The sequence below is a fragment of the Sorghum bicolor genome, chromosome 2 (assembly GCF_000003195.3).
Source record: "Sorghum bicolor cultivar BTx623 chromosome 2, Sorghum_bicolor_NCBIv3, whole genome shotgun sequence".
Classification (NCBI taxonomy): domain Eukaryota; kingdom Viridiplantae; phylum Streptophyta; class Magnoliopsida; order Poales; family Poaceae; genus Sorghum; species Sorghum bicolor.
In genome coordinates this window covers 73333651-73359324 of record NC_012871.2, presented here as the reverse complement: position 1 = coordinate 73359324, position 25674 = coordinate 73333651, and the positions used below count along the sequence as shown (strand labels likewise).

The following is a 25674-nucleotide window of genomic DNA, read 5'->3' as shown; positions in this document are numbered from 1 at the left end:
TATATATAATATTTAGTATATATATTTATTTAATTTTTTAGAGGCTTATACAAACACTATAAAAATTCGTTAATTAATTTAAAAAAAATTTATTAATCAGCAGGTCATCCACATCCACCTATTGCTAGTGTTGCTTCATATTCTCGCTTGATCGATTAGTTGAGCAAATCAATGTTTCTCTTTATCGTCTTCTCGTCCTATTGCCAATCGTCCAATGCAACAATGTGGCTCCATGACACGTAACACCACACGTCCGCACACGATGTCACTACTAGACACTGGAGCAGGAAGAGTAAGGGCATGACTCATCGAGACTTCACCAATTTTGTTATTAGTATTTCGTGATAGGGTTCTAAATTTCTAATTCTATTCTATTTATTTTTTTTGTTGTACTATAATTACCTTTTATAAACTAAAACATATGGTGCAAATTAATTCTTTTTAGTTGTACTATATATTTTATATATTTGACATATCAAAAAAAATTTATGGGCCCTTACTCTTTTGCTTGCACAAGGGTCCTCAAAATTATAGAGACGGCCCTGCTCGCTTCACGGCATATTAGGCCTTGTTTAGATCAAAAACTTTTTTAATTTTGACACTGTAGCACTTTCGTTTTATTTGACAAACATTATCCAATCATAGAGCAACTAGGCTTAAAAGATTTGTCTTGTGATTTACAGGTAAACTGTGTAATTAGTTATCTTTTTTATCTATGTTTAATGTTCTATGCATATGCCGTAAGATTCGATATGATGAGAAATTTTGTAAAGTTTTGGGTTATTGGGTGTATCCAAACAAGGCCTTACTCCAGTTATGACTTGTGAGGCTAAACCCATCCAATCAGATCCCACCACGTTCTCCCAGGAATCGGAGAGGAACACGAACAAGAGACATGAGTAGAGCTTATCATCGGTCATTTAGCAGCACAACAAATTAATGAACAATATTTTTAGCTATGAATTATCAGCCGAATAATGCACTCTTTTTATTATAAAAAATGCAATTCTCATAATTTCATAAACGAATTGTGTTTAAATATGACCAAGTTTATACCAAAATATGATACAAAGTAAATATCACTGGATTCTTAATGGAGGAGCTCGACGCCCCTAACCACTCAATATCGAAGCAACACATCAATTTTCCTTGTGGTATATGAATGACAATAAGAGTTGCAATTTGCTAGCAATTTTTGCTGCTCCCTGTGACTGTGCACCATGGTACTCCTAGTCCTACGTTGAGAATAGGCCCACCCGGGCAGCTTCGTACTCCTACGTTGAGAATAGGCCCGGCCCAAACAAAACTTGCTACTCTCGTCAGCCTGGTGGGACCGTGGGACATCCAGCCACCTACCGCGCTGCCTCGGCGCTCACCGGCCGTCGGGCGGCGGCCGCGCATCGCATCGACGCATCGGCAGAGACGAAGAAGCCAGCAGCCCGGCACGGCCGCCGCCCTCTTCTGCCTTTCCCTGCTCCCGGACGAGCAACGCCGGACAAACGCCCTTCCGCCGTCGGTAGCCCATCGCTCCAACGGGCAACGGAGGCAGGGAAAGAGAGCAGAGCGAGGACTCGCGCCGAGACTGCTGCCGAAGACCGTGTCAGCATCTACAATACAAATCTTCCAGGTGTGTAGCAATCAACGTTTCCCCTTCATTTTCTCAAATCCAGTGGAGCTGTAAAAATTTTCAACTGACTAGCCTCCTTCGATTCCGAAGGGTTGATGTGCGCATGAAATAGATCCAACAAGCTTATAAGCTGATCTCAACTACTAGCCTTCTTTGATTCTGAAGTATATATGCTCAACGATGCTCCTCCATCCTAAGGGGTCACTTAGGAAGATGTTTTCATCTGCTACTGCTGCGAGCTATTATGGAGGAGTAATAAAAACACGTCCACTTTCAGGTACTGTTCCGACTTTTGGTATTCAGGTTATCTATATTTTCCAATCAAGGCCATGTCCAACTCATAGCCACTTGTATATATTTTTTCACAGCATTTGATCTTAGGCATTCTACCAGTTCCTCTAACAAAGCTTCCAGACATGTTATTCCATTGAAGGCTCGTTCATTCACACAATCTTCACTTGGGGGCTGTTCCGGTTCTGGGGACCAGGAGATTGTGATAGCTATGGGAAGCAATGTGGGTGATAGAGTGAGTACATTTGACAGGGCATTGCAGATGATGAAAACCTCAGGTGTCAACGTCACCAGGCATGCCTGCCTTTATGAGACTGCCCCTGCTTATGTGACCGATCAGCCGCGGTTCCTGAACTCTGCCGTTCGGGGCACGACTAGGCTGGGACCGCATGAGCTGCTTAAGAAGCTCAAGGAAATTGAGAAGGATATTGGGCGCACTGGTGGAATAAGGTATGGCCCTAGACCAATTGATCTAGACATACTTCTGTATGGAAATTCGCAGATTACTACCGAGACTCTGATTGTGCCTCATGAACGCATCCATGAGAGGCCTTTTGTTTTAGCACCTCTTGTTGACCTTCTGAGTACATCCGCAGATGATGCTATCGAAACAAGCTGGCACTCTCTCTCGAAGTCCAGTGGCGGATTCTTTGAATTATGGGATTATGGGATAAACTCGGGGGTGAATCTATGATTGGAACAGAAGGTATTAAAAGGGTATTACCCATTGGAAATTGTCTGCTTGATTGGTCTGATAGAAGTCTCATCATGGGGATCCTCAATCTGACACCAGACAGCTTTAGTGATGGAGGAAAGTTTCAACCAGTGGAAGCTGCCATTGCTCAGGCCAAGCTATTAATCTCAGAGGGTGCAGACATCATTGATATTGGTGCTCAATCTACCAGGCCCTTTGCAAGGAGGTTATCTCCACATGAAGAGCTTGAGAGGTTGGTTCCTGTTCTGGATGAGGTCACAAAAATTCCTGAGATGGAGGGAAGGTTGCTCTCAGTAGATACATTCTACGCAGAAGTCGCCACTGAAGCTGTAAAAAGAGGAGTTCATATGATCAACGATGTATCCGGTGGACAACTTGACCCAAGAATTCTTAAAGTTGCAGCTGAACTGGGTGTTCCATATGTTATCATGCACATGAGGGGAGATCCATCAACTATGCAAAGTGAAAAGAATTTACAGTATGGTGACGTCTGCAAGGAAGTTGCTTCTGAGCTATATAAAATGTTGAGAGAAGCAGAGCTATCTGGGATTCCACTGTGGAGGATAGTCATTGATCCTGGCATTGGTTTCTCCAAGAAAACCGGACATAACCTTGAAATAATTAAGGGCTTGGAATCCATTAGGAGGGAGATAGGTAAAATGAGTATAGGTGCTTCACATGTGCCAATATTACTAGGACCCTCAAGGAAAAGTTTTTTGGGTGAAATATGCAACCGTACCAATCCAGTTGAGAGAGATGTTGTTACTGCTATAGCTGTGGCAGATGGGATTATAAATGGTGCTAACATAGTAAGGGTCCATAATGTTGGATATAGTGCAGATGCTGTAAAGTACTGTTCAGCATCGCGAAAGGGTAGAAGATTGAATGACCTGGTCGAATAGATACTGATCTCCAGTTTGTACAAGAAAATGGTGGTGCAGGGAATCCTCATATCACACCACTGTGGAGTATCATATTATAAGCATTAATATATAAATTAGAGAATAGAGTTGATGTTTTCCTTGTGTCATCTCCTATCTATGATCTTTCATGGATCGTGGGTTGAATTCATGTTACTTGGAATGAGTAGCCAGGTAGGGGGGTGGGTAGGGTGGGGGGTGTGGGGTGGGTGGGGGGGGGGTAAGGTTTCAACAGCTGCTACTGCATTGTTTTCCATCAAACAACATCAAAATGATTTTTACATTTCAGTAATTCAAATTGACAAGTCTGATTTCCTTGTAACTTCTCTATTTCAGATTTATTGGATAGATTGGAGTATACCTGCTTGCTTGTATATATTTGTACTTTGACATAGCCAATGAGGAAATATCATGTATCCCAAGTGTAGTATGACAGACCAAATCTACAGTCCATGTTTGGTTTCTGAGAGTTCTATTGTCCAATTATGAAATCTTATTTTCACCTCTTGTATAGTTTTTTTTTTCCATTTTGAACTGATTTGGATTGCATTTTCTCCTCTCAATAAACTCAAATGTTGCCTCCTCGTCTTTGACGTCTTGGTCCATTGATGAAACTGTGAGAACTGCAAGTGCCAGATGATTAAACTGTCATCGATATGGCTGTTTGTCCATGATATCAACTAAGTTTCTGAGAACTTCTTATTTTTTCCATTGGGATAATGCAAAACCCCATCTCGTTTTTATATTTATGTGGCAATGTTTCCTTTGGGTTGGCACATTGAGGCAAATCTTGCATCTTATTTAGCTATGTTCTTGCTGGTGTTAAACATATGTTTCTTTCAGTTTCATGAAAGATCAAACATAAGTTTCCTTTTGCAATGTTAAAAGGTTGCCTGATGATGAGGACTTAACGTAGCAAGTGTGTAGGAGTGCTGTATGGTTCTAGGGTAAACTCTTAATTGTCATTGTGGGTGTTTTTGTATGATGCTAGCAGGAATTTTATCAGGCATGTATTAATAGTGAAGGGCTAAAAGTAGAAAATCAAAGAGAACCCAAATACTTTTTTTTTAAAAAAAAGAAAAAGATCCAGTTACCCGGCATTATATTAATAAGCAAGAAGTAGAGTTGCAATCTTAACATGCGCAAGAGGTGCAATCTCATATAGTAGACCGCCATATGAGATAAAGGATCATCTATGCTAACTAACATTATTTAGGGCATTCCTTTGGTACCTAAGTACTCCTCGCCTTGCTGATGCCCAATCCGAACACTCATCCTTTATTCTTGCGATCACTGAATGTTCTGTGCTCCCTGTCCTATTGAAAACTCTGGTATTTCTCTCCTTCCATATGTGCCATAACGTCAGGATGGCTATCGAATGTGCCTCCACAATGCAACCAGACTCCATACTATTCAGGGTTTAGGGTTTAGGGCTCCATAAGGTCATTCGATGAAAAGATGGATAGTTGTCTTCATGTTCCTTTCACATAACGTGCAGAAATAATTATTCTCCCATCCGAAGGCTGGTTGCTCACACTTGGTCTTGTAGGCGCAGCCACACCAAGAATTTGCAGCGTGATGTGGCCTAAGCCTTCCAGATAAGCTTTGGAAAATTGGAGATGAGTTGTCCACTGAACTGAATTTCATATGACGATTTTGCATAATATTTCCCAGAGCTTTCCAACGTCCAAATAATCTGGTTTCAAACTAGTACCTATTTTGAACTAGTACCTATCTAATTCAAACTTTTTTTTGCGAGACCCAGTTTAAATGTGAACATTTGAAACCAACTTCCTCTGAAAACTCTCAAGGAGAGTTTATAACTATTTACCTTTAGAAAAAAAAATGTCTAGGAAAATTGCGATCAACATGAAGCAGTAGCGTGGCAAATTGCGTCTTGAAACGACACAGATTTTCACAGCCGCTGTCCGCTGAGCACGGCAAATAAAGTTCTCTAAATACATTTTGTTTCATAATATACTTATGTATTTACAGGACAGCCACAGCTTCGTCTCGCTTAAAACTCGTAGTCCCCGCCGGATTCGCCGTGGCGCCGAGACTGGCTCTCGTGCATCCTCGTCATGTTGGCCCTCTGCACCAGGCGCACCAGCGACTGCACGACCTCCGACATCGGCGGCCGAAACTCCGGCTCGGGCTGCAGGTTCCAGGAACCAGCGTCACCATTTCAGCAGTGTCAGAAATGTCACTCTCATATCAGGGCAATGAGAACTGGATGGACTGATAATTTTTTTACCTGAACACATAGGGCGATGGCGTCGGCGAAGCGGGACAGGGATTTGGACGGGTACAGCCCTTGCAGCGCAGGGTCGACCATCTGGTCCAGTGCGTCGATGTCATGCAGCTGGGGAGTAGCCCATCTCACCAGTGACTGCTCAGGCCGCGGTCGGGACCTGCAAAAGTTCAGAGACCAAGTAATGGCTACATGTGTCACTACAACTACAATTAGTTGTCTCAGATTGTTCTTGTGGTACTTCAGTTTTGAGCGCAGTTCAGAACAAATGTGTGAGAGAAAGATGGTCTGCTGCAGCGGATTAATCTGTGTTCACCTGTCAAACGGTTTCCGGCCAGTCAGAAGCTCTAGCATGACGACTCCGAAGCTGTACACGTCGCTCTTCAGGGAGTACTGACCAGACAAGATCACCTCAGGTGCCCTGTATCCGGAGTTCTCATCTGATTCCTGAAATTGTTGCTTATATATTTAGTACTCTTGTGCAGAAAGCTTAGCACTAATGTTCGTTAAATTAGCACTTGCCTATAAAGTTATGTTGAGCTAAACTAGATATCCTATAGCTTGTTGATCAAAACTTAGCTTGCAGCTAGGTATGCAGAACTATTCTGCTGGCCATATGGTCCCGAATCTCTTCAGTTCTGTTACTGTAATGATAATCTATGCTTGCTACTTTACTTCTTGGTGAATTGATGTAGCATTTTGTAATTGAATACTATGAACTTCATATATAATTATATATCATTAAAAACACTAGGTACTTCCACAAAGAAATAATAATGTAAACCATTTCTTCTGCAGAGATGTCAATCACAGATGTATTAAAAGTACCTGGAATTCCTGGTTTGAAAGAAGGCCTGCAAACCCAGAATCAGAGAGGTGGGGGTTCAGCTCACCATCCAATAAAATGTTGGATGACTTGAAATTCTTGTGGACCACAGAGGGTGAACAAGTCTCATGTAGGTACCTGAAAAGTTCATATGGTTACCATAACCTGTCAGTTCTAAAAATAAGGGTGGTGAAAAGCCTGCACCACTCACTCTAATGCCCTTGCCGATCCAAGCGCAATCTTGACACGGTTGTTCCAAGACAATGGCTTGCTGCGTTCATCCTTCAGATGAAGGAAGTCATGGAGAGAAATGTTTCTGTAGAATTCATATACCAGCAAGCATTGTCCATGCTCTGAGCAGTAACCAGCAAGCTCAGCAAGGTTTGGATGATTTAGCCTTGAAATGTTTGCAACCAACTCAACGAACAAATCTGAAGGATGGCTTGGAAATGCAGAAAAGTTTATTTTCTTTACAGCCATGACCTGAAATTTGACCATCCAGAAAGTGATGATATCGCAATAGTTTGGATCATAATTTGGAAATCGTGAAACTGAAATGAAGCATACCATCAACATATAATAGCCTAATAATTGGTTTGAACATGTAAGAATTAGCGGCATACCTTCTGATCACCGAATTTTGCTTTGTAAACACGCCCTAACGATCCCTCACCGATAAGACTGTCAGGACTGAAGCTGCCTGTTGCCACCTGAAGGTCTGCCACTGTGTATGCAGGTATTGTGATGGAAGACAAACTTACTTTCCTTGAGATGGACTTGTTAGTGGTATCATTTTCATCAAAGGACTTGTGCAGGTCAATTTTTGTTGGAGGCTTCAAACTCATCGAAACAGTCTTCTGCAATTCTTCTTTGCCAATTGTTGATATGATTTTGATAGATTTGATTGATTTCATCTCTGAATAACATGATTTTAGGCACAAGGATAACACATTATGTAATCATCTTCCACAAGAAAATTAATACAGAAGGGAGAAATTGCACAGTTCATCTGTAAATATTTCAGCTTGGTTCCTACCAGAACAGCAGCAATAAGTTGAAAACACAACTATCGTAAGACTTACGTTTAAGTCCAGAAGCAAGAGGGCTGAGAGGTTCATTTTGTTCAGGGTCTTGTCCCCGTGATAACCTCCAAGATTTCCTTTTGATCACAAGGAATGCAACTATTGCGCCAACAACAAGCAAACATATTACGATTCCTGCTACTGCACCACCACCAAGTTTCGAGTGTTTGCCACCATCTTTGGCTGGGGTATCTTTACCAGCACTACTTGGAACAGCAGGTCGCCGAGAGGGAGGAGGGGTATCTGTTGATGGTGGTGATAGTGGTGATAGTGATGATGGTGGAGGTGGTGGAGCAGGGCCATTGTTAAACGAGTTTCCACTTGTCCTGTAAAATGATGACTAGATTGTTGTATACATCCGATATACTTAAATAGCGATCACCGCAACAGTTGCAGTAACGGTACTTACTGGAGATTATTGATTCCCTTTAGTTTATCAGGTACCCAACCGGTGAATTGGTTGTTTTCAACATTTCTGCAAGGATTGTTAAATGTTGCATTAAGAAATTAAACTTGTAACTGGAGTAGGTGGTAAGCATGTCAACTTACAAGTCAGTAAGAGGAAGATTGGTGAGAACATCTATTGTGCCACTAAATTTGTTGTTCTGAAGGTAACTGACAAGAGAGGAGATTGGATTTGTAAGTAACCATGTGGTGTTTTTTCCCCAATTGATGAAGTTGAACAGAACATTTGGAGTACTCACAGTGTTTTCAAACTTGTCAAGGAGTTAAAGCTTTGTGGAATATTACCAGAAAATGTGTTGTATGATAGATCCCTGGAAATTGAACAGTTGGTTCATGTTTACCACTGTGGATTGTGGAGCAATGGAGACAGCAGCATGCATAAGCAATCAGAAAGAAAGGAAAATCACTCACAGCGTTGTTAAATTTGTGAGCTGACTAAACATATCATTGATGTTTGAGAGCTGATTATGACCAAGATTTCTACAACAAGGAGAGTGAAAGATATAATTTGGCCAAATCTTGTCAAAGTGCTCGAAGAAAACAGCTTAGCACAAATCCCAATAGTCAACTTACAAATTCCTAAGTGCAACCATCTGGGAGATGGAGTAAGGCACTGTCCCAGTGAAGTTATTTCCTTCAAGATTTCTGCATGCCAGGTAGTTCTATGTAAGACCTCAACAAAAAAATTAAAACATAAATAGGAATGATGAGGTACACATACAATACAAAACATGAGTACATGACTCACAAGCTCTGGAGATTCGGAGGAAGATTATAAGGAATGTCACTGCCTCCAAGATTATTGTTGCTCGCATCCCTGAAGACCACCAAAGTTAGATTAAGACCGAACAATGGCATGTTGTCTGTAACCATCCACGCATTGAGATATAAGAGTATGTGAGATCTGGCTTACAGCTGAACTAGTGCAGTCAGCTGGTTCATGTTGTAGCCCAAGGTGCCGTTAAGCCGCATCCCAGATAAGTTTCTGTCGAGCATTATTCAGGAAAATGGAAAATCAGTCGAGAAGGATCGATTGCCGTGACGCAAAAATAACCAAACCTTCTGAAGGTTTCAGCTAGCTCACATTGCTGTCACTCTGGAACCCGAGCAGGTGACCCCCAGCCACGACTGCCCACAGGGATCCCCATTTTGGGACACCCAGTTCGTCAGCTGCGGTGGCGAGTTCATGGTTGTGTAGAAGACATTGAGGGCATTCACTGCATATGCAAGAACAAGGTTTGGGACAAATCAGTAACAACGGAGGGTTGATGTTTCAGGTAACATGGTATTTCAGTCATATTTTGCTGTTCTACAACATTTTTCTTAAAATAACTAAGATGTTCGCATTCGCAAGTAGCAAAAATGAAGGGATATCATTCCCTTGGTTAACTTCACTGAATCTACAAGAAAATTTCCTATGGAGTTGTGGACAGCACGCCTGTACATGAACCGAAGTTTCACGAAACCTGTCATTATGCCAACCCGAAATTTCAGAACCCGTACTTCTTGTTCTTCAGACTCAATGAACTGACCAGAGCAGGGCAGGGGGGATACAGACAAAGACAAGAAGGAGCCTTTCGCATCCATTTATGGCTGGGAAAACCAAACTAAACCATGACGAAATGCATCGTTTCTTGATGCGCGGAAACCAAGAGTGCTTTGAGAGAAGAAGAAAACTACTAAAAGGAGCAGAAATCACTCACCATCATTCGAGTCGGTGTTGGCATTAGCCCCAAATGAAGCTGCAGCCAAGAACAGCGCCACGACCCCAATGGCCGCCGCAGCCATGCCTGCGGCTTCTGCGGCTCCTCTCCCCTCCTATGTCCTCCCCCTGCTCCTGCTCCTGCCCCTCCCTTCACAGCTGCACCATTCCTCTGCAGGCTCAAGAAACAAGACCAACTTTTATATGTCAAAAAAAGTCTCCTTTTTCGTTCCACTCTTTTTGTATGTTTGCGCCTTGCGGTGTCAGCGAGCTAGAATGGATGAGTGGGAAAAGGGGTGTTAAATAAGAGCGCTTCATCAGAGAATCGCGGAAAAGGTTTTGCTTCTGTAAATAAGAGCGCTTCAGAGACTGCGTCTGGTGTTTTGCTTTTCGCGTGTTGGAGAGTGGAGGAGTAAATGCGAGATTTCGACGGCTGATCACGACGCTGGGGTTGTTAGAGCAGTGTAATTAGTGTTCTAGATGATTAAGATGAGATTTGGTTTTGAGTAAAAAAAGGGAAGGCGTGCTGAAATAGGAGAATTTATTTTATTTAACAGAAAAAGAAAGCATCAGGATAGAACATGGAGAAGTAACCAAATTTGCAAGCCTATTTTTGTAAGGCCTTGTTTACTTCTAAAGAATTTTGCAAAATAGAAATAGTAGCACTTTCGTTTGTATTTGACAAATATTGTCCAATTATAGATTAACTAGGTTTAAAAGAATCGTCTCGTCAATTTCAACCAAACTGTGCAATTAGTTTTTATTTTCATCTATATTTAATACTCCATGCGTACATCTAAAGATTCGATGTGACGGGAAATCTGAAAAATTTTGCAAAATTTTTAGGGAACTAAACAAGGCCTAAGACCATCCCAGAGAGACAGGCGAAATAGTGCGAGCTGGACGAGAGAGAAATCAAAGCAAAATATTTTATTCTTCTTTTTTTATCTGGTTCCACCTGTTCTTCTCATATACTCGTGGCGCATGAAATCGTTCGTGAACTTGTTGGTCGCTAGCTACGTGCCTCCCTCCTCTTTCCGTCTTTCACGTGGACCTGGGCTAGTGACGTCGCCCGTCGTTGTGAACGCCCTAGGCAATTTTATACCTTCTATAGTAGAAAATGGTTTCGGTTAATAATACATAAATATATGATAAATTTTTCTACTCTTCGTATCTTTCTATACTAATAGGAATAGAGAGAAAAATCCTCCCTAGCAATTTTTTTAAACTAGATTTCTAAATATTTTCATCTTCTATTCCTAGTTCCTCGCCCATTCTCTATTCTTGTTTTCTCACTCACCAAAGAAGAGAGCGGACCTAGCTCTCAAGTGTGACAATCAAGATATAGAGATGTTGGAGGGTCGAGAGATATAAAGAACATTTTTTATTAAAATACGCTCCGAATAAGAATTTAGAGAGTGGGTTTAAGAAATATTGATGGAGAGCATCTCCAGTTCTCCACTAGACTTCTTGCATTGCATCTCTTATAAGTTGTTTTTATTTATAGAGTGTCTTAAAAATCAATTTGGAGTATAAAAGAGCATTATTATAGTAGAATACGGGGGAGGAGTTATCTTCTTTATATTGAAAGAAATGATGCTTCTTTTAGGAGATCTCTTAAAATTATAGGTATAAAAGATGAGTAAGAGATCTGCCACAACACCTCCATCTCTTAAAATATTGCTTTTTAGGTATAAGAGATTGGATAGGACATAAGATGAAAATACTCTTGGCTACAATGTCCAAACATATTAAAATATCTCCTAAAGTACTATTTTTATGTATAAAAGATTGGATATGATATCTAGTGGAGATGTTCTTGGGTATAAGTATAAGGTCCTCAAAACATGTTAAAACATCTCTTAAAAACTATTTTTTATGTATAAGAGATTGGGTATGATATTTAGTGAAGATGTTTTTGGCTATAAGATCCTCAAAATGTGTTAAAACATCAACATGTAGTTTCACGTCCTCAAAATCAGATAGGATATCTGGTGGCTATAAGGTCATCAAAACGTGTTAAGTCATTAACATGTAGTTTCATGTCTCTAAACCTTAAAACTCAGAGGCCCATAGTTTTCCAGGCAAAGTGTAAGGACCGATGGTGTATTTGGCTGGTGCATGTTCTCAAAAAAAAAAAAACAGTAAATGTTGTTTCTTTTTTTTTTTTTGGGGGGGGGGGGTGACTTTTAGTATTGGTTCTTCTTTATTATAGCTAATAAAAAAAGACAGGGCGCAATGACACGTCGAAAGAAGTTAATGGAAAGTATTGCCTCGCTTCTCTCTCTCTTTTTTTTTGGATGGAACCTCTCTTTGTTTTGCAGCTGCCGTGCGTCGTGGTTCCCATAACGAAGCATTGCCGTCCATCTTGAGGTCGCTTTTGGTGATTGGCAATGATACAAACAATACAATGTGCGCGTGTGCAGAGTATGGTGTCTGTGGAGCACCACCTTTTGACCGGCATCGGTATGGGCTACTGTGCTGTAGTGGCGTACTCGAGTGTGGGCCTCCAGCTCCAGCTCCATAGCCATGATCCATAGGACCATACGGCCACACCTCACGATTGCAGTGACGTGAGGACGAGGGCGATAGCCCGGGCATCCTGACTGATATGAGCACAAATTGTGTTCTCGTGAGGGTGTTGAAGTTAACAAATACTGTATCATTTCTTTCTTATTTAATATTTAGTGTATAATTATAGATTAATTAGGTTTAAAAAATTTGTCTCACAAATTACCCTTTTTTTTAGTTTTATAAATAGTCTATATTTAATACTTCGTGCATGTATCTAAACATTCAATGTAGCGGATAGTAAACTTTAACGAAAACGGGGCCTCAAGTTTCGTGAAAATTTTAGCCTGTTTTAAGCAAAGCATTTGCAGGATTCTTGTCAGGGCGAACCACCACCGTTGAGCGGGCTAGCTAGGCACTAGTACGAGCGACAGGCGAATCTGGTGATCACGGTCGAAACAGAAAAGCAGCGGAGGGACGGACGAGCGAGCGCGTTGGCTTGCAAACCTTAGCGATTTTATTCTCGGCATGATTGCACCCTGCCTGCCATGATGGACCATGATCGATCAGCTCCTAGTCTCCTACTGCTATCTCCCTTTTTCTTTTTTGCTTTATTTATTTCAGTGTTCGTGTGTTCCCCTATGATATGATATTCTCATCTAACGCAGTGGTGATTATATATCGATTATATAAGAGACTAACAAACAGAGTGACTGTAGTTGACCACCAGTTGTAACTAGACCCTACTAGGTCCCCGGCTTGTGCGTCGCAACAGGTGGCCAAACTCGCCCAATCCAGCGATTACATTACATCACACTCGTCGCTGCATTTGGATGCAGCAGCAGAAAAAGTTGTCATTGTCGTGAGCTGTTTGTTTCCTACTCCAGATAGATCATAGATGGATGCAGTTTCCTTCCATCTTCTTCTTGCGTTCGATCGCCCACCTGTGCTTGCCATACATACATACACATCTTCGGCATTATTGCCATTCGAGCACGCAACGCAACATCTATGACACATGCATTGCGCTGCGGTTTTAAGTCTCCTGGTTTGGTTTGGATTTTGGAACTGGGTAGGCATGCTTAGCTTTCGTGTCCTCCGTCATCAAGATGGAGATGTTCATATAATTAATTAATTATTAACAGTAGGAGGATGGATGTAAACGGTTGCTTGTTGTTGCTGCCGGTCGCCTGCACGATTTGGTTTGGTGGTCGCGGTTGTTAAATCAGGGAGGCAGGAAATTAGCGCATCGACACACAACACAACAAGAGCAGCGTACCACGCGTTGACATAAAAGCACGGTGCATTTTGTGTTCTCTGATTTGCCTGAACGGCGGAATTAACCATACTAGATGTTGGACTTGTGTGGTCTGTGAAGGGTAACAGAGCTTAGTGCTCGTGTAGTCGTGTTAGTACGAGTTTTAGGTAGGTGGGGAGGTGGAGGTGATGGTGGGACCAGACCATTAACGAACCAAGTTAATTAGACCACCTAAAAATGGGATGTTAGTTCTGACGACGGGAACGAACATGGAGGAACACATATAGACAAGGGAGAACGGCCAGATTCAGGCAGGCAGGCCTTTGGACTTTGGACGACCTAACGGAAACAATGGCAGGTAATCTGGTTAGCCAACCCAACCCAGAGTCCAGAGAGTGGCTCCAAAGTCTCGGTCAAGGTGGAGGCCCACGGCTCTGAAATTTGCACAGCATGTCAGCGCATGTCGTCAAGGCAGATGGATGAGGTTCAAGCATCCACCTGCTGGTTGCACTGTACTGATGTCTCTAAGAATCGAAGAATTATACTTGAAAGTACTGTTTGAAAATATTATTAAATGACAGATAGATTTGTTAGATAAGTTTAAGCAAACAGTAGTTATATGCGTGCATCGCAGTATACGGTTAGCGTTGCTGCTTTAGTGCAGCGCAGTCTTTTCACCTCACCCCTGCAGTGGCCTGAATGACTTCATTTCTTTCTTCCTCCTGCATTAATTACCGAGACTCAATAATTGATTCACAGGACAGTGCCACGGATGGATACACTCACTATAGTAGTAATATAGTAGTAACAGGGTAACCGAATTCGATGTTTTTTTTTCGAGAACGTGCACTTGGCCTTGCTTTAAGAAGAAAGAGTTTGTTACACGGCCTGCTGGGGTTTAGGCGAGGTGCCGTTCCCAAGCAAACGAAACACACTTACAGAGAGCACCAACTGGAACGGTGGAGCTTCGAGTGGCGTGCTAAGGAAACAAATTAAGAGGGCTACTCGGGGCGAAGCCACTAGGCGGAAGCTAAAACAAAAAGAGGGGTAAGCTTGGAGAACCCCGCCGCGATCCAGCTTTCGCCTTAGTCCGAATCCACCGTAAAACCTGAGTCGTGGTTGCACAGACCCCATCGAACGTCCGTCGGTTTCGCTCCTTCCAAAGTTTCCACGAAACTAGAAGGACGAGCGAGTCGAAGCCCCGCGATAAAGCTCCTGGAACATGCTTCCTGGCCACTAGCCACCAGTTGACTAGCGTGTCGGACGGCGATGGCGTGGTGTGTTGTAGTCCTACCGTGCTGAGGATGCGGTACCATATCTCACGTGTGAAAACGCATGCGGCGAGGAGGTGGTCGCACGTCTCGTCCTCCTGGCCGCACAGGAGGCAATCCGCATGCTGCTGCAGGCCGTGTCTCCATCTCCGTTCCGCCGTCCACAGCCTCTTTTGAAGCGCGAGCGAGAAGAAGAATTTTACTTTGGGGGGGGGGGGGGGGGGGCAGCACACACGTCAAACCTCACTAGCTCCCGCGAGCCCCGTGGTCCCATGGAAGAAAGCGCGATAAGCAGATGCCGCATCGTACGTTCCATCGGCGCTCCACCTCCAGATGAACCTGTCGTCGATCCCAGGCTGTAGCTGAACCCCTTGCAGGACATCCCACAACATCAAGTAGTCGGCAATCACAGCTGCCGTCGTAGCGCCCGTGATGTCGCGAGTCCAGCGTCTGTCCAACAGCGCCTCGCGCACCGAGTGGCTCCGACGCCGACGACCGACCGCGCTGAACAGGTCAGGCGTGGCTAGGCATAACGATCCGCAGGGTAGCCAACTGTCCGTCCAAAAGCGGGCAAGGTCGCCGCTGCCGAGCTCGACCCGTACTGAGGCGCGGAACATGGCAATGGTGGCCGCATCTGGGCGGCAGGGAAGTCGCGCCCACAGAGCGGAGGGGTCGGTGCGTCTCTGCCACTCCCATCGAAGTCTAAGCGCGGCGCCCATGGTCTTCATGTCCCGGAGGCCAAGACCGCCGAGCTCCTTCGTTAGGCACACCACAAATCTAACCGAATTCGATGTCAGCTTCAGAGGTTGAGATTCCTTTTTTTTTTTGAAACAAGAGGTTGAGATTTTTGGTGTACCGTCTGAAGCATCCTCTCGTTTGTCTTGCTTAATGCTACCACGACCGCTTGCAAATATGTTTCCGGAGTCTTCCATGTTAAGCTTAAGCAGCAGATCGGCCCACAGGAGAGAAAGCGACATGACCCAATGAAGGGCAGGCCCAACTCTCTGCCTACCTGGGCCTGAATGAGGAGGGAGGAATGGCTACTAGTATCTGGTTACTATGGCCCAAAGTTTCGATACGGCTACGGCCCAGCCTTGTGAATTTCGAAGAAATGTCATTTTTTTTGGCGAAAAAGACGCTCAAGATTGGTGGTACCGCGACTGCCGACTGACTCAGTGACTCTTCAGTTCCAAGTAAAAAAAGAAAACAAAAAAAAAAAGCAGCGGCAAAGACAACTAGTCCGGTGGTGCGACCGCTGAAACAACTCTTGATTTGATGCTTGGTTGTGGAACCAGTTTTTATGAACCTGAGCCACACCATCCGTCCGTTACCACGTCGTCCCGTCCGTTCGCTCGCACCAAATGAGCAATCCCCCACCACTTTGGTTCCAAGGCAAGCTCTCACTCAAGACACGCTGAAGCAATGCAGAGAAAAAAGGATGGGATCGGACGGGGCAAAGGGTCCCGGTCCCGGTCTCGGCGAAATCATTCATACCGCTGGACGCTAGGTCCTGGTTGCTCCTTTCTGGCTCGTGCAAACGAGTGCAAGTACTGTCACTACATGATTCTGCCGTGATTGTGGGCTTGTGGCCGGGCCTGTTCCATCATGCCGTCCTTGACGCAACGCAATCGGCCAAGCTTCCGTCCACCGTCCCAGATTTCTTGGCGCGGTCGCCTCAATGGATCGTGGTGGGCAGATGAAAGCATGGTGGACATGGCGCCACCCAGTGTGCCAAGTGGCTCGCTCCTAATTAGCTCGGCCAAAAGTAAGTGCTAATACAGCCAAACGTGTTTGTGGTCACTGGTTAGGCGGCGTTTATACTAGGGGAAAAAAATCTTTGTAGCCGACCAGACACGTCCGTCCCGGGGCTTCTGGTCCCGTGGATGTCTGCCGTGCAGGCACTGAAAACCAAAAGGAACCCAGATCGCAGAAACCATGTTGGGATTGGACATGTCGAGTACAGTTTGGAATTTAAGAAAAGTCAAACTTTCTTAAATTCAATCAATTTATTAAAAATAACATTAGCAATTAGTATATGTCTTTAAATGTATTTACTATAAAATTATGTGCTATAATTAGTCTAACGGTATTTATTTGGCATAAAAAATGATGATATGTTTTTATATAATTTGGTTAGTTTTGAAATTGTGACTTATTGAGAAGCAAGAACTGTATTGTTTTGGAATGGAGAGAGTAATATTCTTTTTTTCATAAGAACAAAAGCCAAGATATCTATGATAGAGTTGTCTTAAGTCAATCTTTTTAAGTTTGACTAAATTATAGAAAAAACAGTAATACCTACGACATCAAAGTAGTGTAATTAAATACACAATAACAAATATACTACATATATTAAATAATTTTGGTAAACGTTAACTATTGACTTAAAATAACTCTATAAATTAATTTATTCGGAACTGAGTGAGGGAGTAGTACATGTGCATCACAGGCAAGACGTGACGATGGATAAATAGATGTCCCAATACGCTGGAACGTAGGCGGCAAAAGTTTACAGAGCGAAGCAGAGCGCGCGCGCGTGTGCTCTACTGTACTGTGCGTCACACGCGATCGGGCCACGTTACGTTGTGTACGTATAGTATATCCAAGCTGCACGCCACGTATGATCCAATCCAAGCAAGCCGAGGTCGCCGGGCCCTACCGCCGCCGGCCAGCGCCAGCACGTAGTACGGTACTGGGCCGCCCCGCCGCGGACCCGCTCTTGTCGAGTACGAAAAGTGCGCCTCGGCCACAAAGGCCGCTCCGTTTTTGCGGTCAAAAAGGTCCGGCCGCCGTGGCATCGATGATGGATCGAGCACGAGCAGAGCCATGCCAGGCCGAGGCCGGGGCCGGGGCCGGGGCCGCGGCGGCGATCTGCCTTGGTCTGGGAGTCTGGGTGGGTCGGCAAGACGGCAACCGGGGCTCCCGGCATGATGGCGCGCACGGCGCACCAGGCCAATTCCCAGGCGTGCCGCGCTTCCCTGCCCGCCTTTTAGCCGACCTGCATGGGTATCCCACGCCCCTCCAAACTGCCAGAAACAACGGAGTCATGGGCGCGGCGGCGCAGCGGTCAGCGGTCGCGCACGGGCCCGGGCGCGGACGGCTCCCGTCGCTGTCCCCGTCCGTGCGCGCTGCCGGTGGATCCCATGGGCCACCAACGCGCCCCCGTCGCTGCCGATGCCGAGACCCCCGGGGGAGAGCGGCCAGCGAGCCAGCCACGCGCCCACGCCACGTCCGGTGCGGCCGTCATCGAGTCAGCCGCTGATTCGGCGAAGGAGCGGACGGAGGGAGGCCGTGCGGTCTCGGTTCAGAGCACCTGCCTGGCGCTTCCATTTCCATCCACCTGTCTGTTGTTGAAAGCGTCTCTGGCTGGAGGCGGCAACGAGGACTTGCCTTGGGTTTATCTGGATGACCGGGAGTGGAACAGCAACTGCAAGGACAGCAGCCGTACGTGGACCTGGCATGTTCATCTGCTCGGCTTCAACTTCCGCAGAGAACTCGGCCGATCGAGGTTGTCGTCCAGTCCATCCTCGTACTACATACAGTACTATCGGTTATCGCCATGATGGTTCAGGTTGTGGTCGCCCAGGCGGAACGGCACCTAGCAGCTAGTTACTGTAAGGCTAAAACTACACCTTACAGGTCGATGCAAATTCACGTCACTCGTGCTCTAAACAAGTAGTCTTCCTTTGATTTGGTACGACTAAGTAGTCGATCGAGTTAGATGAAGTTGGGTTGGGCTAGCTTAGCAAGGTTTGGTCAACCTTCCAAGACTTTGGACTCAATCAAGTTAGATAAGGCCGCTTACTTACAATTCGTCTCTCCTCTCCTCCAGTTGCTTCCCAGAAAATCCAGCCAACTCTATCTTAAAAAAAAAATCCGAGGCAGACACGGGATCGGAGAGGCGTCCACAAGTTGGCGTTGGGTTTGGGCAGTTGCTTCCTCCCAAAAACGCATAACCGGAAGGGGAAAGGGACAGGATGCAGTGGAGCACAAACCGCTATACCGAACCTCCCCAGCCACGGCAGGCCAGCCACGGTGGTCCACCCGGCGCTCCGGCCCACACCTCGTTGCCTTTGCCTGCAGGCTGCAGCTCATGCTCATTCCTTCCATCAGCTGGGGCCGGACCGGAGGCCCCGCGACACGCTCACGGCATACGGTCCACGTTTCCTGGAGTTCGCTGGGAGTGTTTCCCCAAATTCTGTGTCAGACTGTCAGCGTACTACTCTGCACAAACCACGGAGGCAAAGCAGGTTGGATTGCATCATGCCACGTCATCCTTCTTTAAGACATTCTGAGCTGACAAGCAGCAGTATTACTGTGTCACGCTATGGTAATTCACAGCGCGCACTTGTCAAATGGCACTAGTACATGGTGCACTTGTCAAATGGCACTAGCACATGTACGCATGGTACATGCGGGGTGCGGACGTCAACTTAGAGTGGCCCGCCTGCCAGTGGGCGTGCGCAGCAATCATCGGCGGAGCCTGCGCGGGCGGTCGGTGTCGCGGCTCACCGGCCCGTCTGGTTGCATCTGGTGCAACCGTGCAGCGGCGCGAGCCAGGACGTACGCCGGCGACGCCATCACGGGGGGATTAGACGGCGACAGCCGTGGCAGGGAGGTCCAACGGCGCTTGCGCCAATGGTCTGCTGGTTCCACAGCCGCCTCGCGCTCGCGTCAACGCTTTCGAAACCGTCGCCGTCCCCCCCTCGACCTCGCTTTCCCTCCTCCACCAGGTCCAGTCCAAGCCTCCACGGTTCGCTCACCTTCCCCTCCAAACCCAAGCCAAGCCCAAGCCTTCTTCTCTCCCGGCCCCAGCGCCCCCTGGTGTGGTCCGACCTTGAGCGAGTCTTATCCTTTGCACTCCCGCGCCGCCCTCGTATAAGTAGCCGCGCTAATCATTCGAATTCCCAACGCCCCGGCACGGCACGACACGACCACTAAAACATTTATTGCCTTGAAGAGCTTCGCGGCGCGAACGTCGAGGAGCTTCCGGCAGCAGAAGGGTACACCAGCAAAGCAAAGGCTCCTGCTTGCGTAGGCGAGGAGCGTAAGGAAAGGAAAGCAAAGGCAAGGGAACGACCGAGCTGCAGAGAGCGCGGTTGAGGCTGATCGGCTCATCGACCGATGGCGGTGACCGCGACGACGGTCGCGGCGGCGACCACGATGCTGGCGGCCGTGGCGGCGGTCTTCCTCACCCTGGTGCTCTGCTTCTACATCTTCCTCTGCGCCAAGCGGTACCGCGGCGGGGCGCCACCGCCGCCGCCGGCGCACGCGGGAGCCGGAGGCGTCAGGGCGTGGCTGCGCACCGTGTTCGGCGGCGGCGGGACACGCGCGGACGGCGGCGCCACGGAGTGGTGCTACGACGGCGGTCTCGACGAGAAGTCCATGGCGAAGCTGCCCCGGCGGGAGGTGGCTAAGGGCGAGGCGCTGGACTGCGCCGTGTGCATCACGGAGCTGGCGCCCGGGGAGACGGCGCGCGTGTTGCCGCGGTGCGGCCACGCGTTCCACGTCGACTGCGTCGACATGTGGCTCCGCTCCCACTCCACCTGCCCGCTCTGCCGGTGCCCCGCCGTCGACGACCCGCCCGTCCCGCCCGCCGTGCCCACGCCCGAGGCCGACCCGGAGTCCCCCAACTTCCCCACCAACGTCCTCTTCTTCGGCTCCCAGGACGAGGTCAGCACCGGCCGCTCGCAGTCGCAGCAGCGCTCTGCGGCGGCACCTCCTCTGCCGGCGCCGACGCAGGAGCACGTCGCCGCCGTCGACGCCTCGCAGGCGTGCGTCGGGCTACGGAGGCTGATTGGTTGTGGCGGCGCGACGCCGCCCACGCAGCCGCCGCATCGTTGCGATCATCATCACTATCAGGAGGAGGACGCGCGCGGGGACATCGAGATGGGCCTCGCCGTCGCCGCCGGCGGCGAGAGCAGCGCGTCGTCGCGGCCGATGAAGCCGCCACAGCCCGGTTCGTGAGGCTGCTTGCCGTTTCCTTGTGTGTGACATCACAAGTTTTGCTTCCCTTCTTCGCGTCGCGTGCGTACGTGTTTTCCGATAGGGAGAGAATGATCAACCCAAAAAAAGTGAAAGAGAAAAAAAAATGTACAGATTCTTATAGCCGTCTGATGTAAATTCCTCGTGTGGATAGAGCATGAACTGGGGACAGGAATCGAAAAAAAAAAAATCAAAGCTTGGAATTCCTCGTCTGCTGTTGTTGTCTGCAGTTGTTCTTGCATGCAGTGAATTCAGCAGTCAGTTACTTTCAGTTTCATCATCTGCTGCAGCAGCTGCAATGCAATGCAAGCTACGGCAGCAGTAGAATATCCATTCACCTCATGCGTGTCGATGTTGTTTTGACCACAAGCTGCCGCTGTCAAACAAACCTGTCGCCCATCTCTCGCCAACAAGTCACATTGTGGCCTTTAGTTCACCCCGAAATCCAAAAAGTTTTCAAGATTCCCTGTCACATCGAATTTTGCGGCACATACATGAAGCATTAAATATAGACAAAAACAAAACTAATTACACAGTTTGACTGTAAATCACGAGACGAATCTTTTGACTCTAGTTAGTATATGATTGAACAATATTTACCACAAACAAACGAAAGTGCTACATTTCCGAAAACTTTTCAGTTTTCGGAACTAAACAAGGCCTGTGGCCGCATTTGTTCAGGAGGCCGGGGACCTCGCCCCGTACCCGCCAAAACTGCAGATTTGACGGCAGATAAGCTGAGAAGAACATGTGTGTCTGACCGCGCCCTGTTCAGTTCCGCTCCTCGAACTCCTATCCCACAGGTAGGTTGGGTTGTGTACTTGCGTTGTGCCCGCCACGCCCTGGCCATTGGCCAATGAGCCAATGTTGCCATTACCAACCACCGCAGCCACCTGATGCACTACAGAAACACCAGTTCCATTGAAAACATTCTCTGCCCTTGTCTCCCAAGCGACTAATCAGTCTGAACCACCATCCGCAAGAGTCCAACGCAGCCAATGGCATAATCCTGCATAATTGCATGCTTTGCTTCTTTATTTCAGATCATATATGTTCTGCCGAGTAATTGCGTCATGCATTGTGGCTTGGCTGCATCAGTTGTATTGTAATTGTATGCCCAAAGGAACGAAGCGAGTTGACCCGAAAGGGGAAGATAGTTGAGTTAGCAGCAAGCATGGCCGGGCCGGGCAGGTGGCCGAACAAGCAACAGCAACGGCAGCACCAGCGAATTGGAGACGGTCGATGAGCCAGCCGATCGCCCAATACGCCAGTCGCCTGCCTGCATTATCATACCAAACTCTGCTCCTGGTCTGGAAAAACAAATGAGACGATATGTGTGTGCGTGCGTGACGCCACACGATCGATGTCGATTTATGCAGCAGGAAGGAAACTTGGGTTTGCTCAACCGAAACCGCCACAACGGATAGGCACGCACCAATGCGTCGTGCTCATGGGCCACAGATAGAGGGGCCATAGCTATACCATAGCTCGCCGTCAGGGCAATTCTTCTTCTTTTTTTTTCCCGCCTTCCGGAGCGAGCGATTTCGCCGTCAGAGCAGAGCACACGCGAGGACAAATGCGCACGCATCAGCACCGATACTAAAGCTTCCGTGTCCATATACAGTCGCATCATCCGCTGCGTTTTCTTGCGTTTCCATCTTTTTCTCCGTTTTATTTGTTCATCTCATGATGGATTCGCTTGCAGATATGTCAATATATAAATCCTATAAACCTATCATCCTGCTCGCTGCAGTCTTCGACCTACTACTCTGCGTCATCATCATACTGCAATACTTGCAACCCTTGAATGATGTGGTGTTGCCATTGCTTACCGATATTGTTAACACCTTGCTTGATGAGCTCCTTCATCAGGCTTAAACCCAATCAAGTGAAGGCTCGCGGCTTTCTTCAAGGTACATCGACGCCTAGCTACTGGACCTCAGCTACAGCCTGCAGATATCCCTTTCCTTTTGCCCCATGATTTCTCGTTGTGTGGTAGTAGTATAATCTGATGCTGTCCTTTGGAAGATAAAAGGATTCTGAAGATGTGGCAGGGCCGGGGGGGCAGAATAAGCTTTGAGATTCCGGGCGTGTCAGGCATATAATATCTATCTATCTCCCCAGAAAGAATTGACAATTGCGATTATCCTTATCTACGATTGCGTCGCTTTCCAAGTTGGACATGCTTACACGCGGGAACGCTGCAGCAGTTGAAACATTGTTTGAGTCTGACAAAGATGACTTTGAAATAGTAGTGGTCAAAGTGTCAAACTGTTGTACCGGGTCAAGTTCCTATGGATTTCCTCATGAACTTTTTTTGAATTTTTTTCCTCATGAACTTTACAACGGCGTATGCATATTGACCTCTTTATTTGATTTCAGTTTGTTAGTCATGAACTTCCTGACGTGTTTGTATGAATATAGGGTACACAAAATTCATAAACGTGAGGATCTATTACAGCAGTTTGATTATACTGCTTGTTTATGCTTTCACCTTCATGATTCATGAGTCATGACACGTTCTGCATCTCGTCTTGGATATTCCGAGCGAATCCAGGCGGAGGGTAGCCGTTTTTTACGCTCTGGTGTGTGCAGCGCACGCGGGGCTGCCTTTGTTTGCTCTCGATCCCTTGAAAGCAGGACGCAGTTGCAGGCACGTGCAGCAGGACCGGAAAACAAGAAACAAACGCACGGGCACAGGGCAGCAGCCAGCAGGCTTGCGGCTCTGAATTCTCTGAAAGAGTACGACGGACAACACATGACCGTCATCAGGCACACTGATTACAGGGATGCCTTCGGCGCCGGCGGCAGCCTTTATTTTTCTTTTATCGAATGCCGCCATTAAAATGATGGGAGTCAAAGACCCAAAGCCTGTTGATTAGGGCTGCTTTGTCTTTGACATCACCATTAGATTAGATAGTGCACTAGGCGCATTATAATGGGTCAAGGGGACACACAGCGCCTGCCTGCATTAGTCTTGGAATCTGTTTGCAGCTTGGGAGAATAAAGTACGTAGCTCCGTATATATACTTGCGGTCTTGTAGAATACTAGAGAACTGTCGCACCGTCCCAACGATGGCGAAGAAGTGTTCCGGTAGGAGAAACCTAGGACTCGTCCAGCCACTATTGTTGCATCAGATGGGGGCTGGCCCTGGCCATCGGCTGGGGCAGCTCTTCTGAATTGAGAATTCGGACAGCTTCTGGCTGCGCTATGGAAGCTTCCTCTCATCACTGTGTCACACTCACACACAGAGCTGGCGTCTGCCGGCGGGATCCTTTTTTTTTTTCTGCATGTGCGATGCGAAGGAGAAAAGGGGGAAAAATTAGAGCCGTCCACGTGGACGGACGGGTTCGTGGTCGGCATGCAGATGCACAGCGAGGCACCGAAGCGTGCACACACGGACACGGAGCAACCAACGTCGCGCCAGGTGCGAGGCGGGCGGGAAGTGGGACGCTCGAATCCGTCCTGATACAGGTGGCACCGGCGACGGCGACCGCGACGCGCAGCCACCACTCGTGTTGGCGAGCATGGAGCATGGGCATGGGCATGGCGTGTGGCCGTGTCGGAGATAGGCGCCGCCGCACTGCCGCAGGGCCGCCAGGTCGGCAGCGACTAGAAAAGGAGGTGGGCACGTCGTGGCGAGTGCGGGGGATTAGGCCCTCCCGTCCAAAATTTTTTCATCCATCCCATCAAAACTTTGGACACATACATAGAATATTAAATGTACATAAAAAATAAACTAATTACACAGTTTGGTTGAAAATCACGAGACGAATCTTTTAAGCCTAGTTACTCTACGATTAGCCTTAAGTGCTACAGTAACCCACATGTGCTAATGACAGATTAATTATGCTTAATAGATTTGTCTTCAGTTTCCTGACGAGCTATGTAATTTGTTTTTTATTAGTTTCTAAAAACCTCTCCCAACATCCTTTCGACATATCCGATGTGACATCTAAAATTTTTTTTATCAGCAATCTAAACAGGGCTTAGCGTGTGGGTGTGACGCGGCTGAGGCCGAACGTGGGCTATGTTGCAGGGTAATACAGTCGCCCGACCCTCCCTCTCTCAAGCTTCCTTTTTTTTACACTACCTCTGCTCAATCTTCCTAAGGCATCGTTTAGTTCCACCTAGAATTCAAAGAAACTTTTTTAAGGCTTACATTTCCATTTTTTTTCTTTTCTCCATGTGGTACGGGTGGGGGGCTCAACGTCCGAACAAGTCGCTAGCGCCAATCAATACATAAAACATAAACTCTAAATACTACTATTTTTTTCCCTACACAGGAGTACAAAAAAAGTGTAAGAGTATTTTGATAATAGGGCACACTTGCATACAGGTATTATTGTAAGATTCTTTGTATTGGATGGACATGCGTACTTGCATGTGTTGTTTTAGATGGGGAGAGACATGTTTTGCTTAATATTTTATAGTGGTATTCTTGAATCAGAAGTTTCTATTTCGGGCGATCTTTTTACCGTAAGGACCGAGAAAGACAGTTCCATGTATGTCTCTTCCCGAGCGGGCGAGCATGGAACAGAAAATCCTGAACTATTTATAGCAATCTCGAGCGGGCGAGCCGTGGAACGGAAAATCCTGAACTATTTATAGCAACGGCCAAATTAACCTTATCTTCTTTGTTTCCATTTTCTTGGATCTTTTTGCTGTGTGGACCTTTTGGCTTTTATAACTCATTCAGTTATCCCTCAGGGGTCTTTCATATTCCTTGAAAGAAAAAAACAGTCGATCAATAAGTATAGCTAGAGAAA

The 25674-nt window shown here is 46.7% G+C and overlaps 2 protein-coding genes and 1 pseudogene across 2 annotated transcripts; 2 read left to right on the top strand and 1 right to left on the bottom strand.

Moving 5' to 3' along the window:
• On the top strand, positions 1315 to 3652 carry LOC8079196 (annotated as a pseudogene).
• Positions 5178 to 10265, bottom strand: LOC8060690 (protein STRUBBELIG-RECEPTOR FAMILY 7). Its single transcript, XM_002460978.2, has 16 exons — positions 9881 to 10265; positions 9262 to 9394; positions 9091 to 9162; positions 8926 to 8994; positions 8751 to 8822; positions 8589 to 8657; positions 8417 to 8488; positions 8262 to 8327; positions 8122 to 8187; positions 7713 to 8038; positions 7254 to 7546; positions 6842 to 7113; positions 6633 to 6768; positions 6121 to 6251; positions 5808 to 5964; positions 5178 to 5708 (listed from the first exon to the last, which is right to left on the bottom strand). Exons 1-16 carry the CDS (start codon positions 9963 to 9965, stop codon positions 5571 to 5573), a joined length of 2157 nt encoding a protein of 718 aa, XP_002461023.1. The 5' UTR covers positions 9966 to 10265; the 3' UTR covers positions 5178 to 5570.
• Positions 19561 to 21175, top strand: LOC8079195 (E3 ubiquitin-protein ligase EL5). Its single transcript, XM_021452566.1, has one exon. It carries the CDS (start codon positions 20044 to 20046, stop codon positions 20884 to 20886), a length of 843 nt encoding a protein of 280 aa, XP_021308241.1. The 5' UTR covers positions 19561 to 20043; the 3' UTR covers positions 20887 to 21175.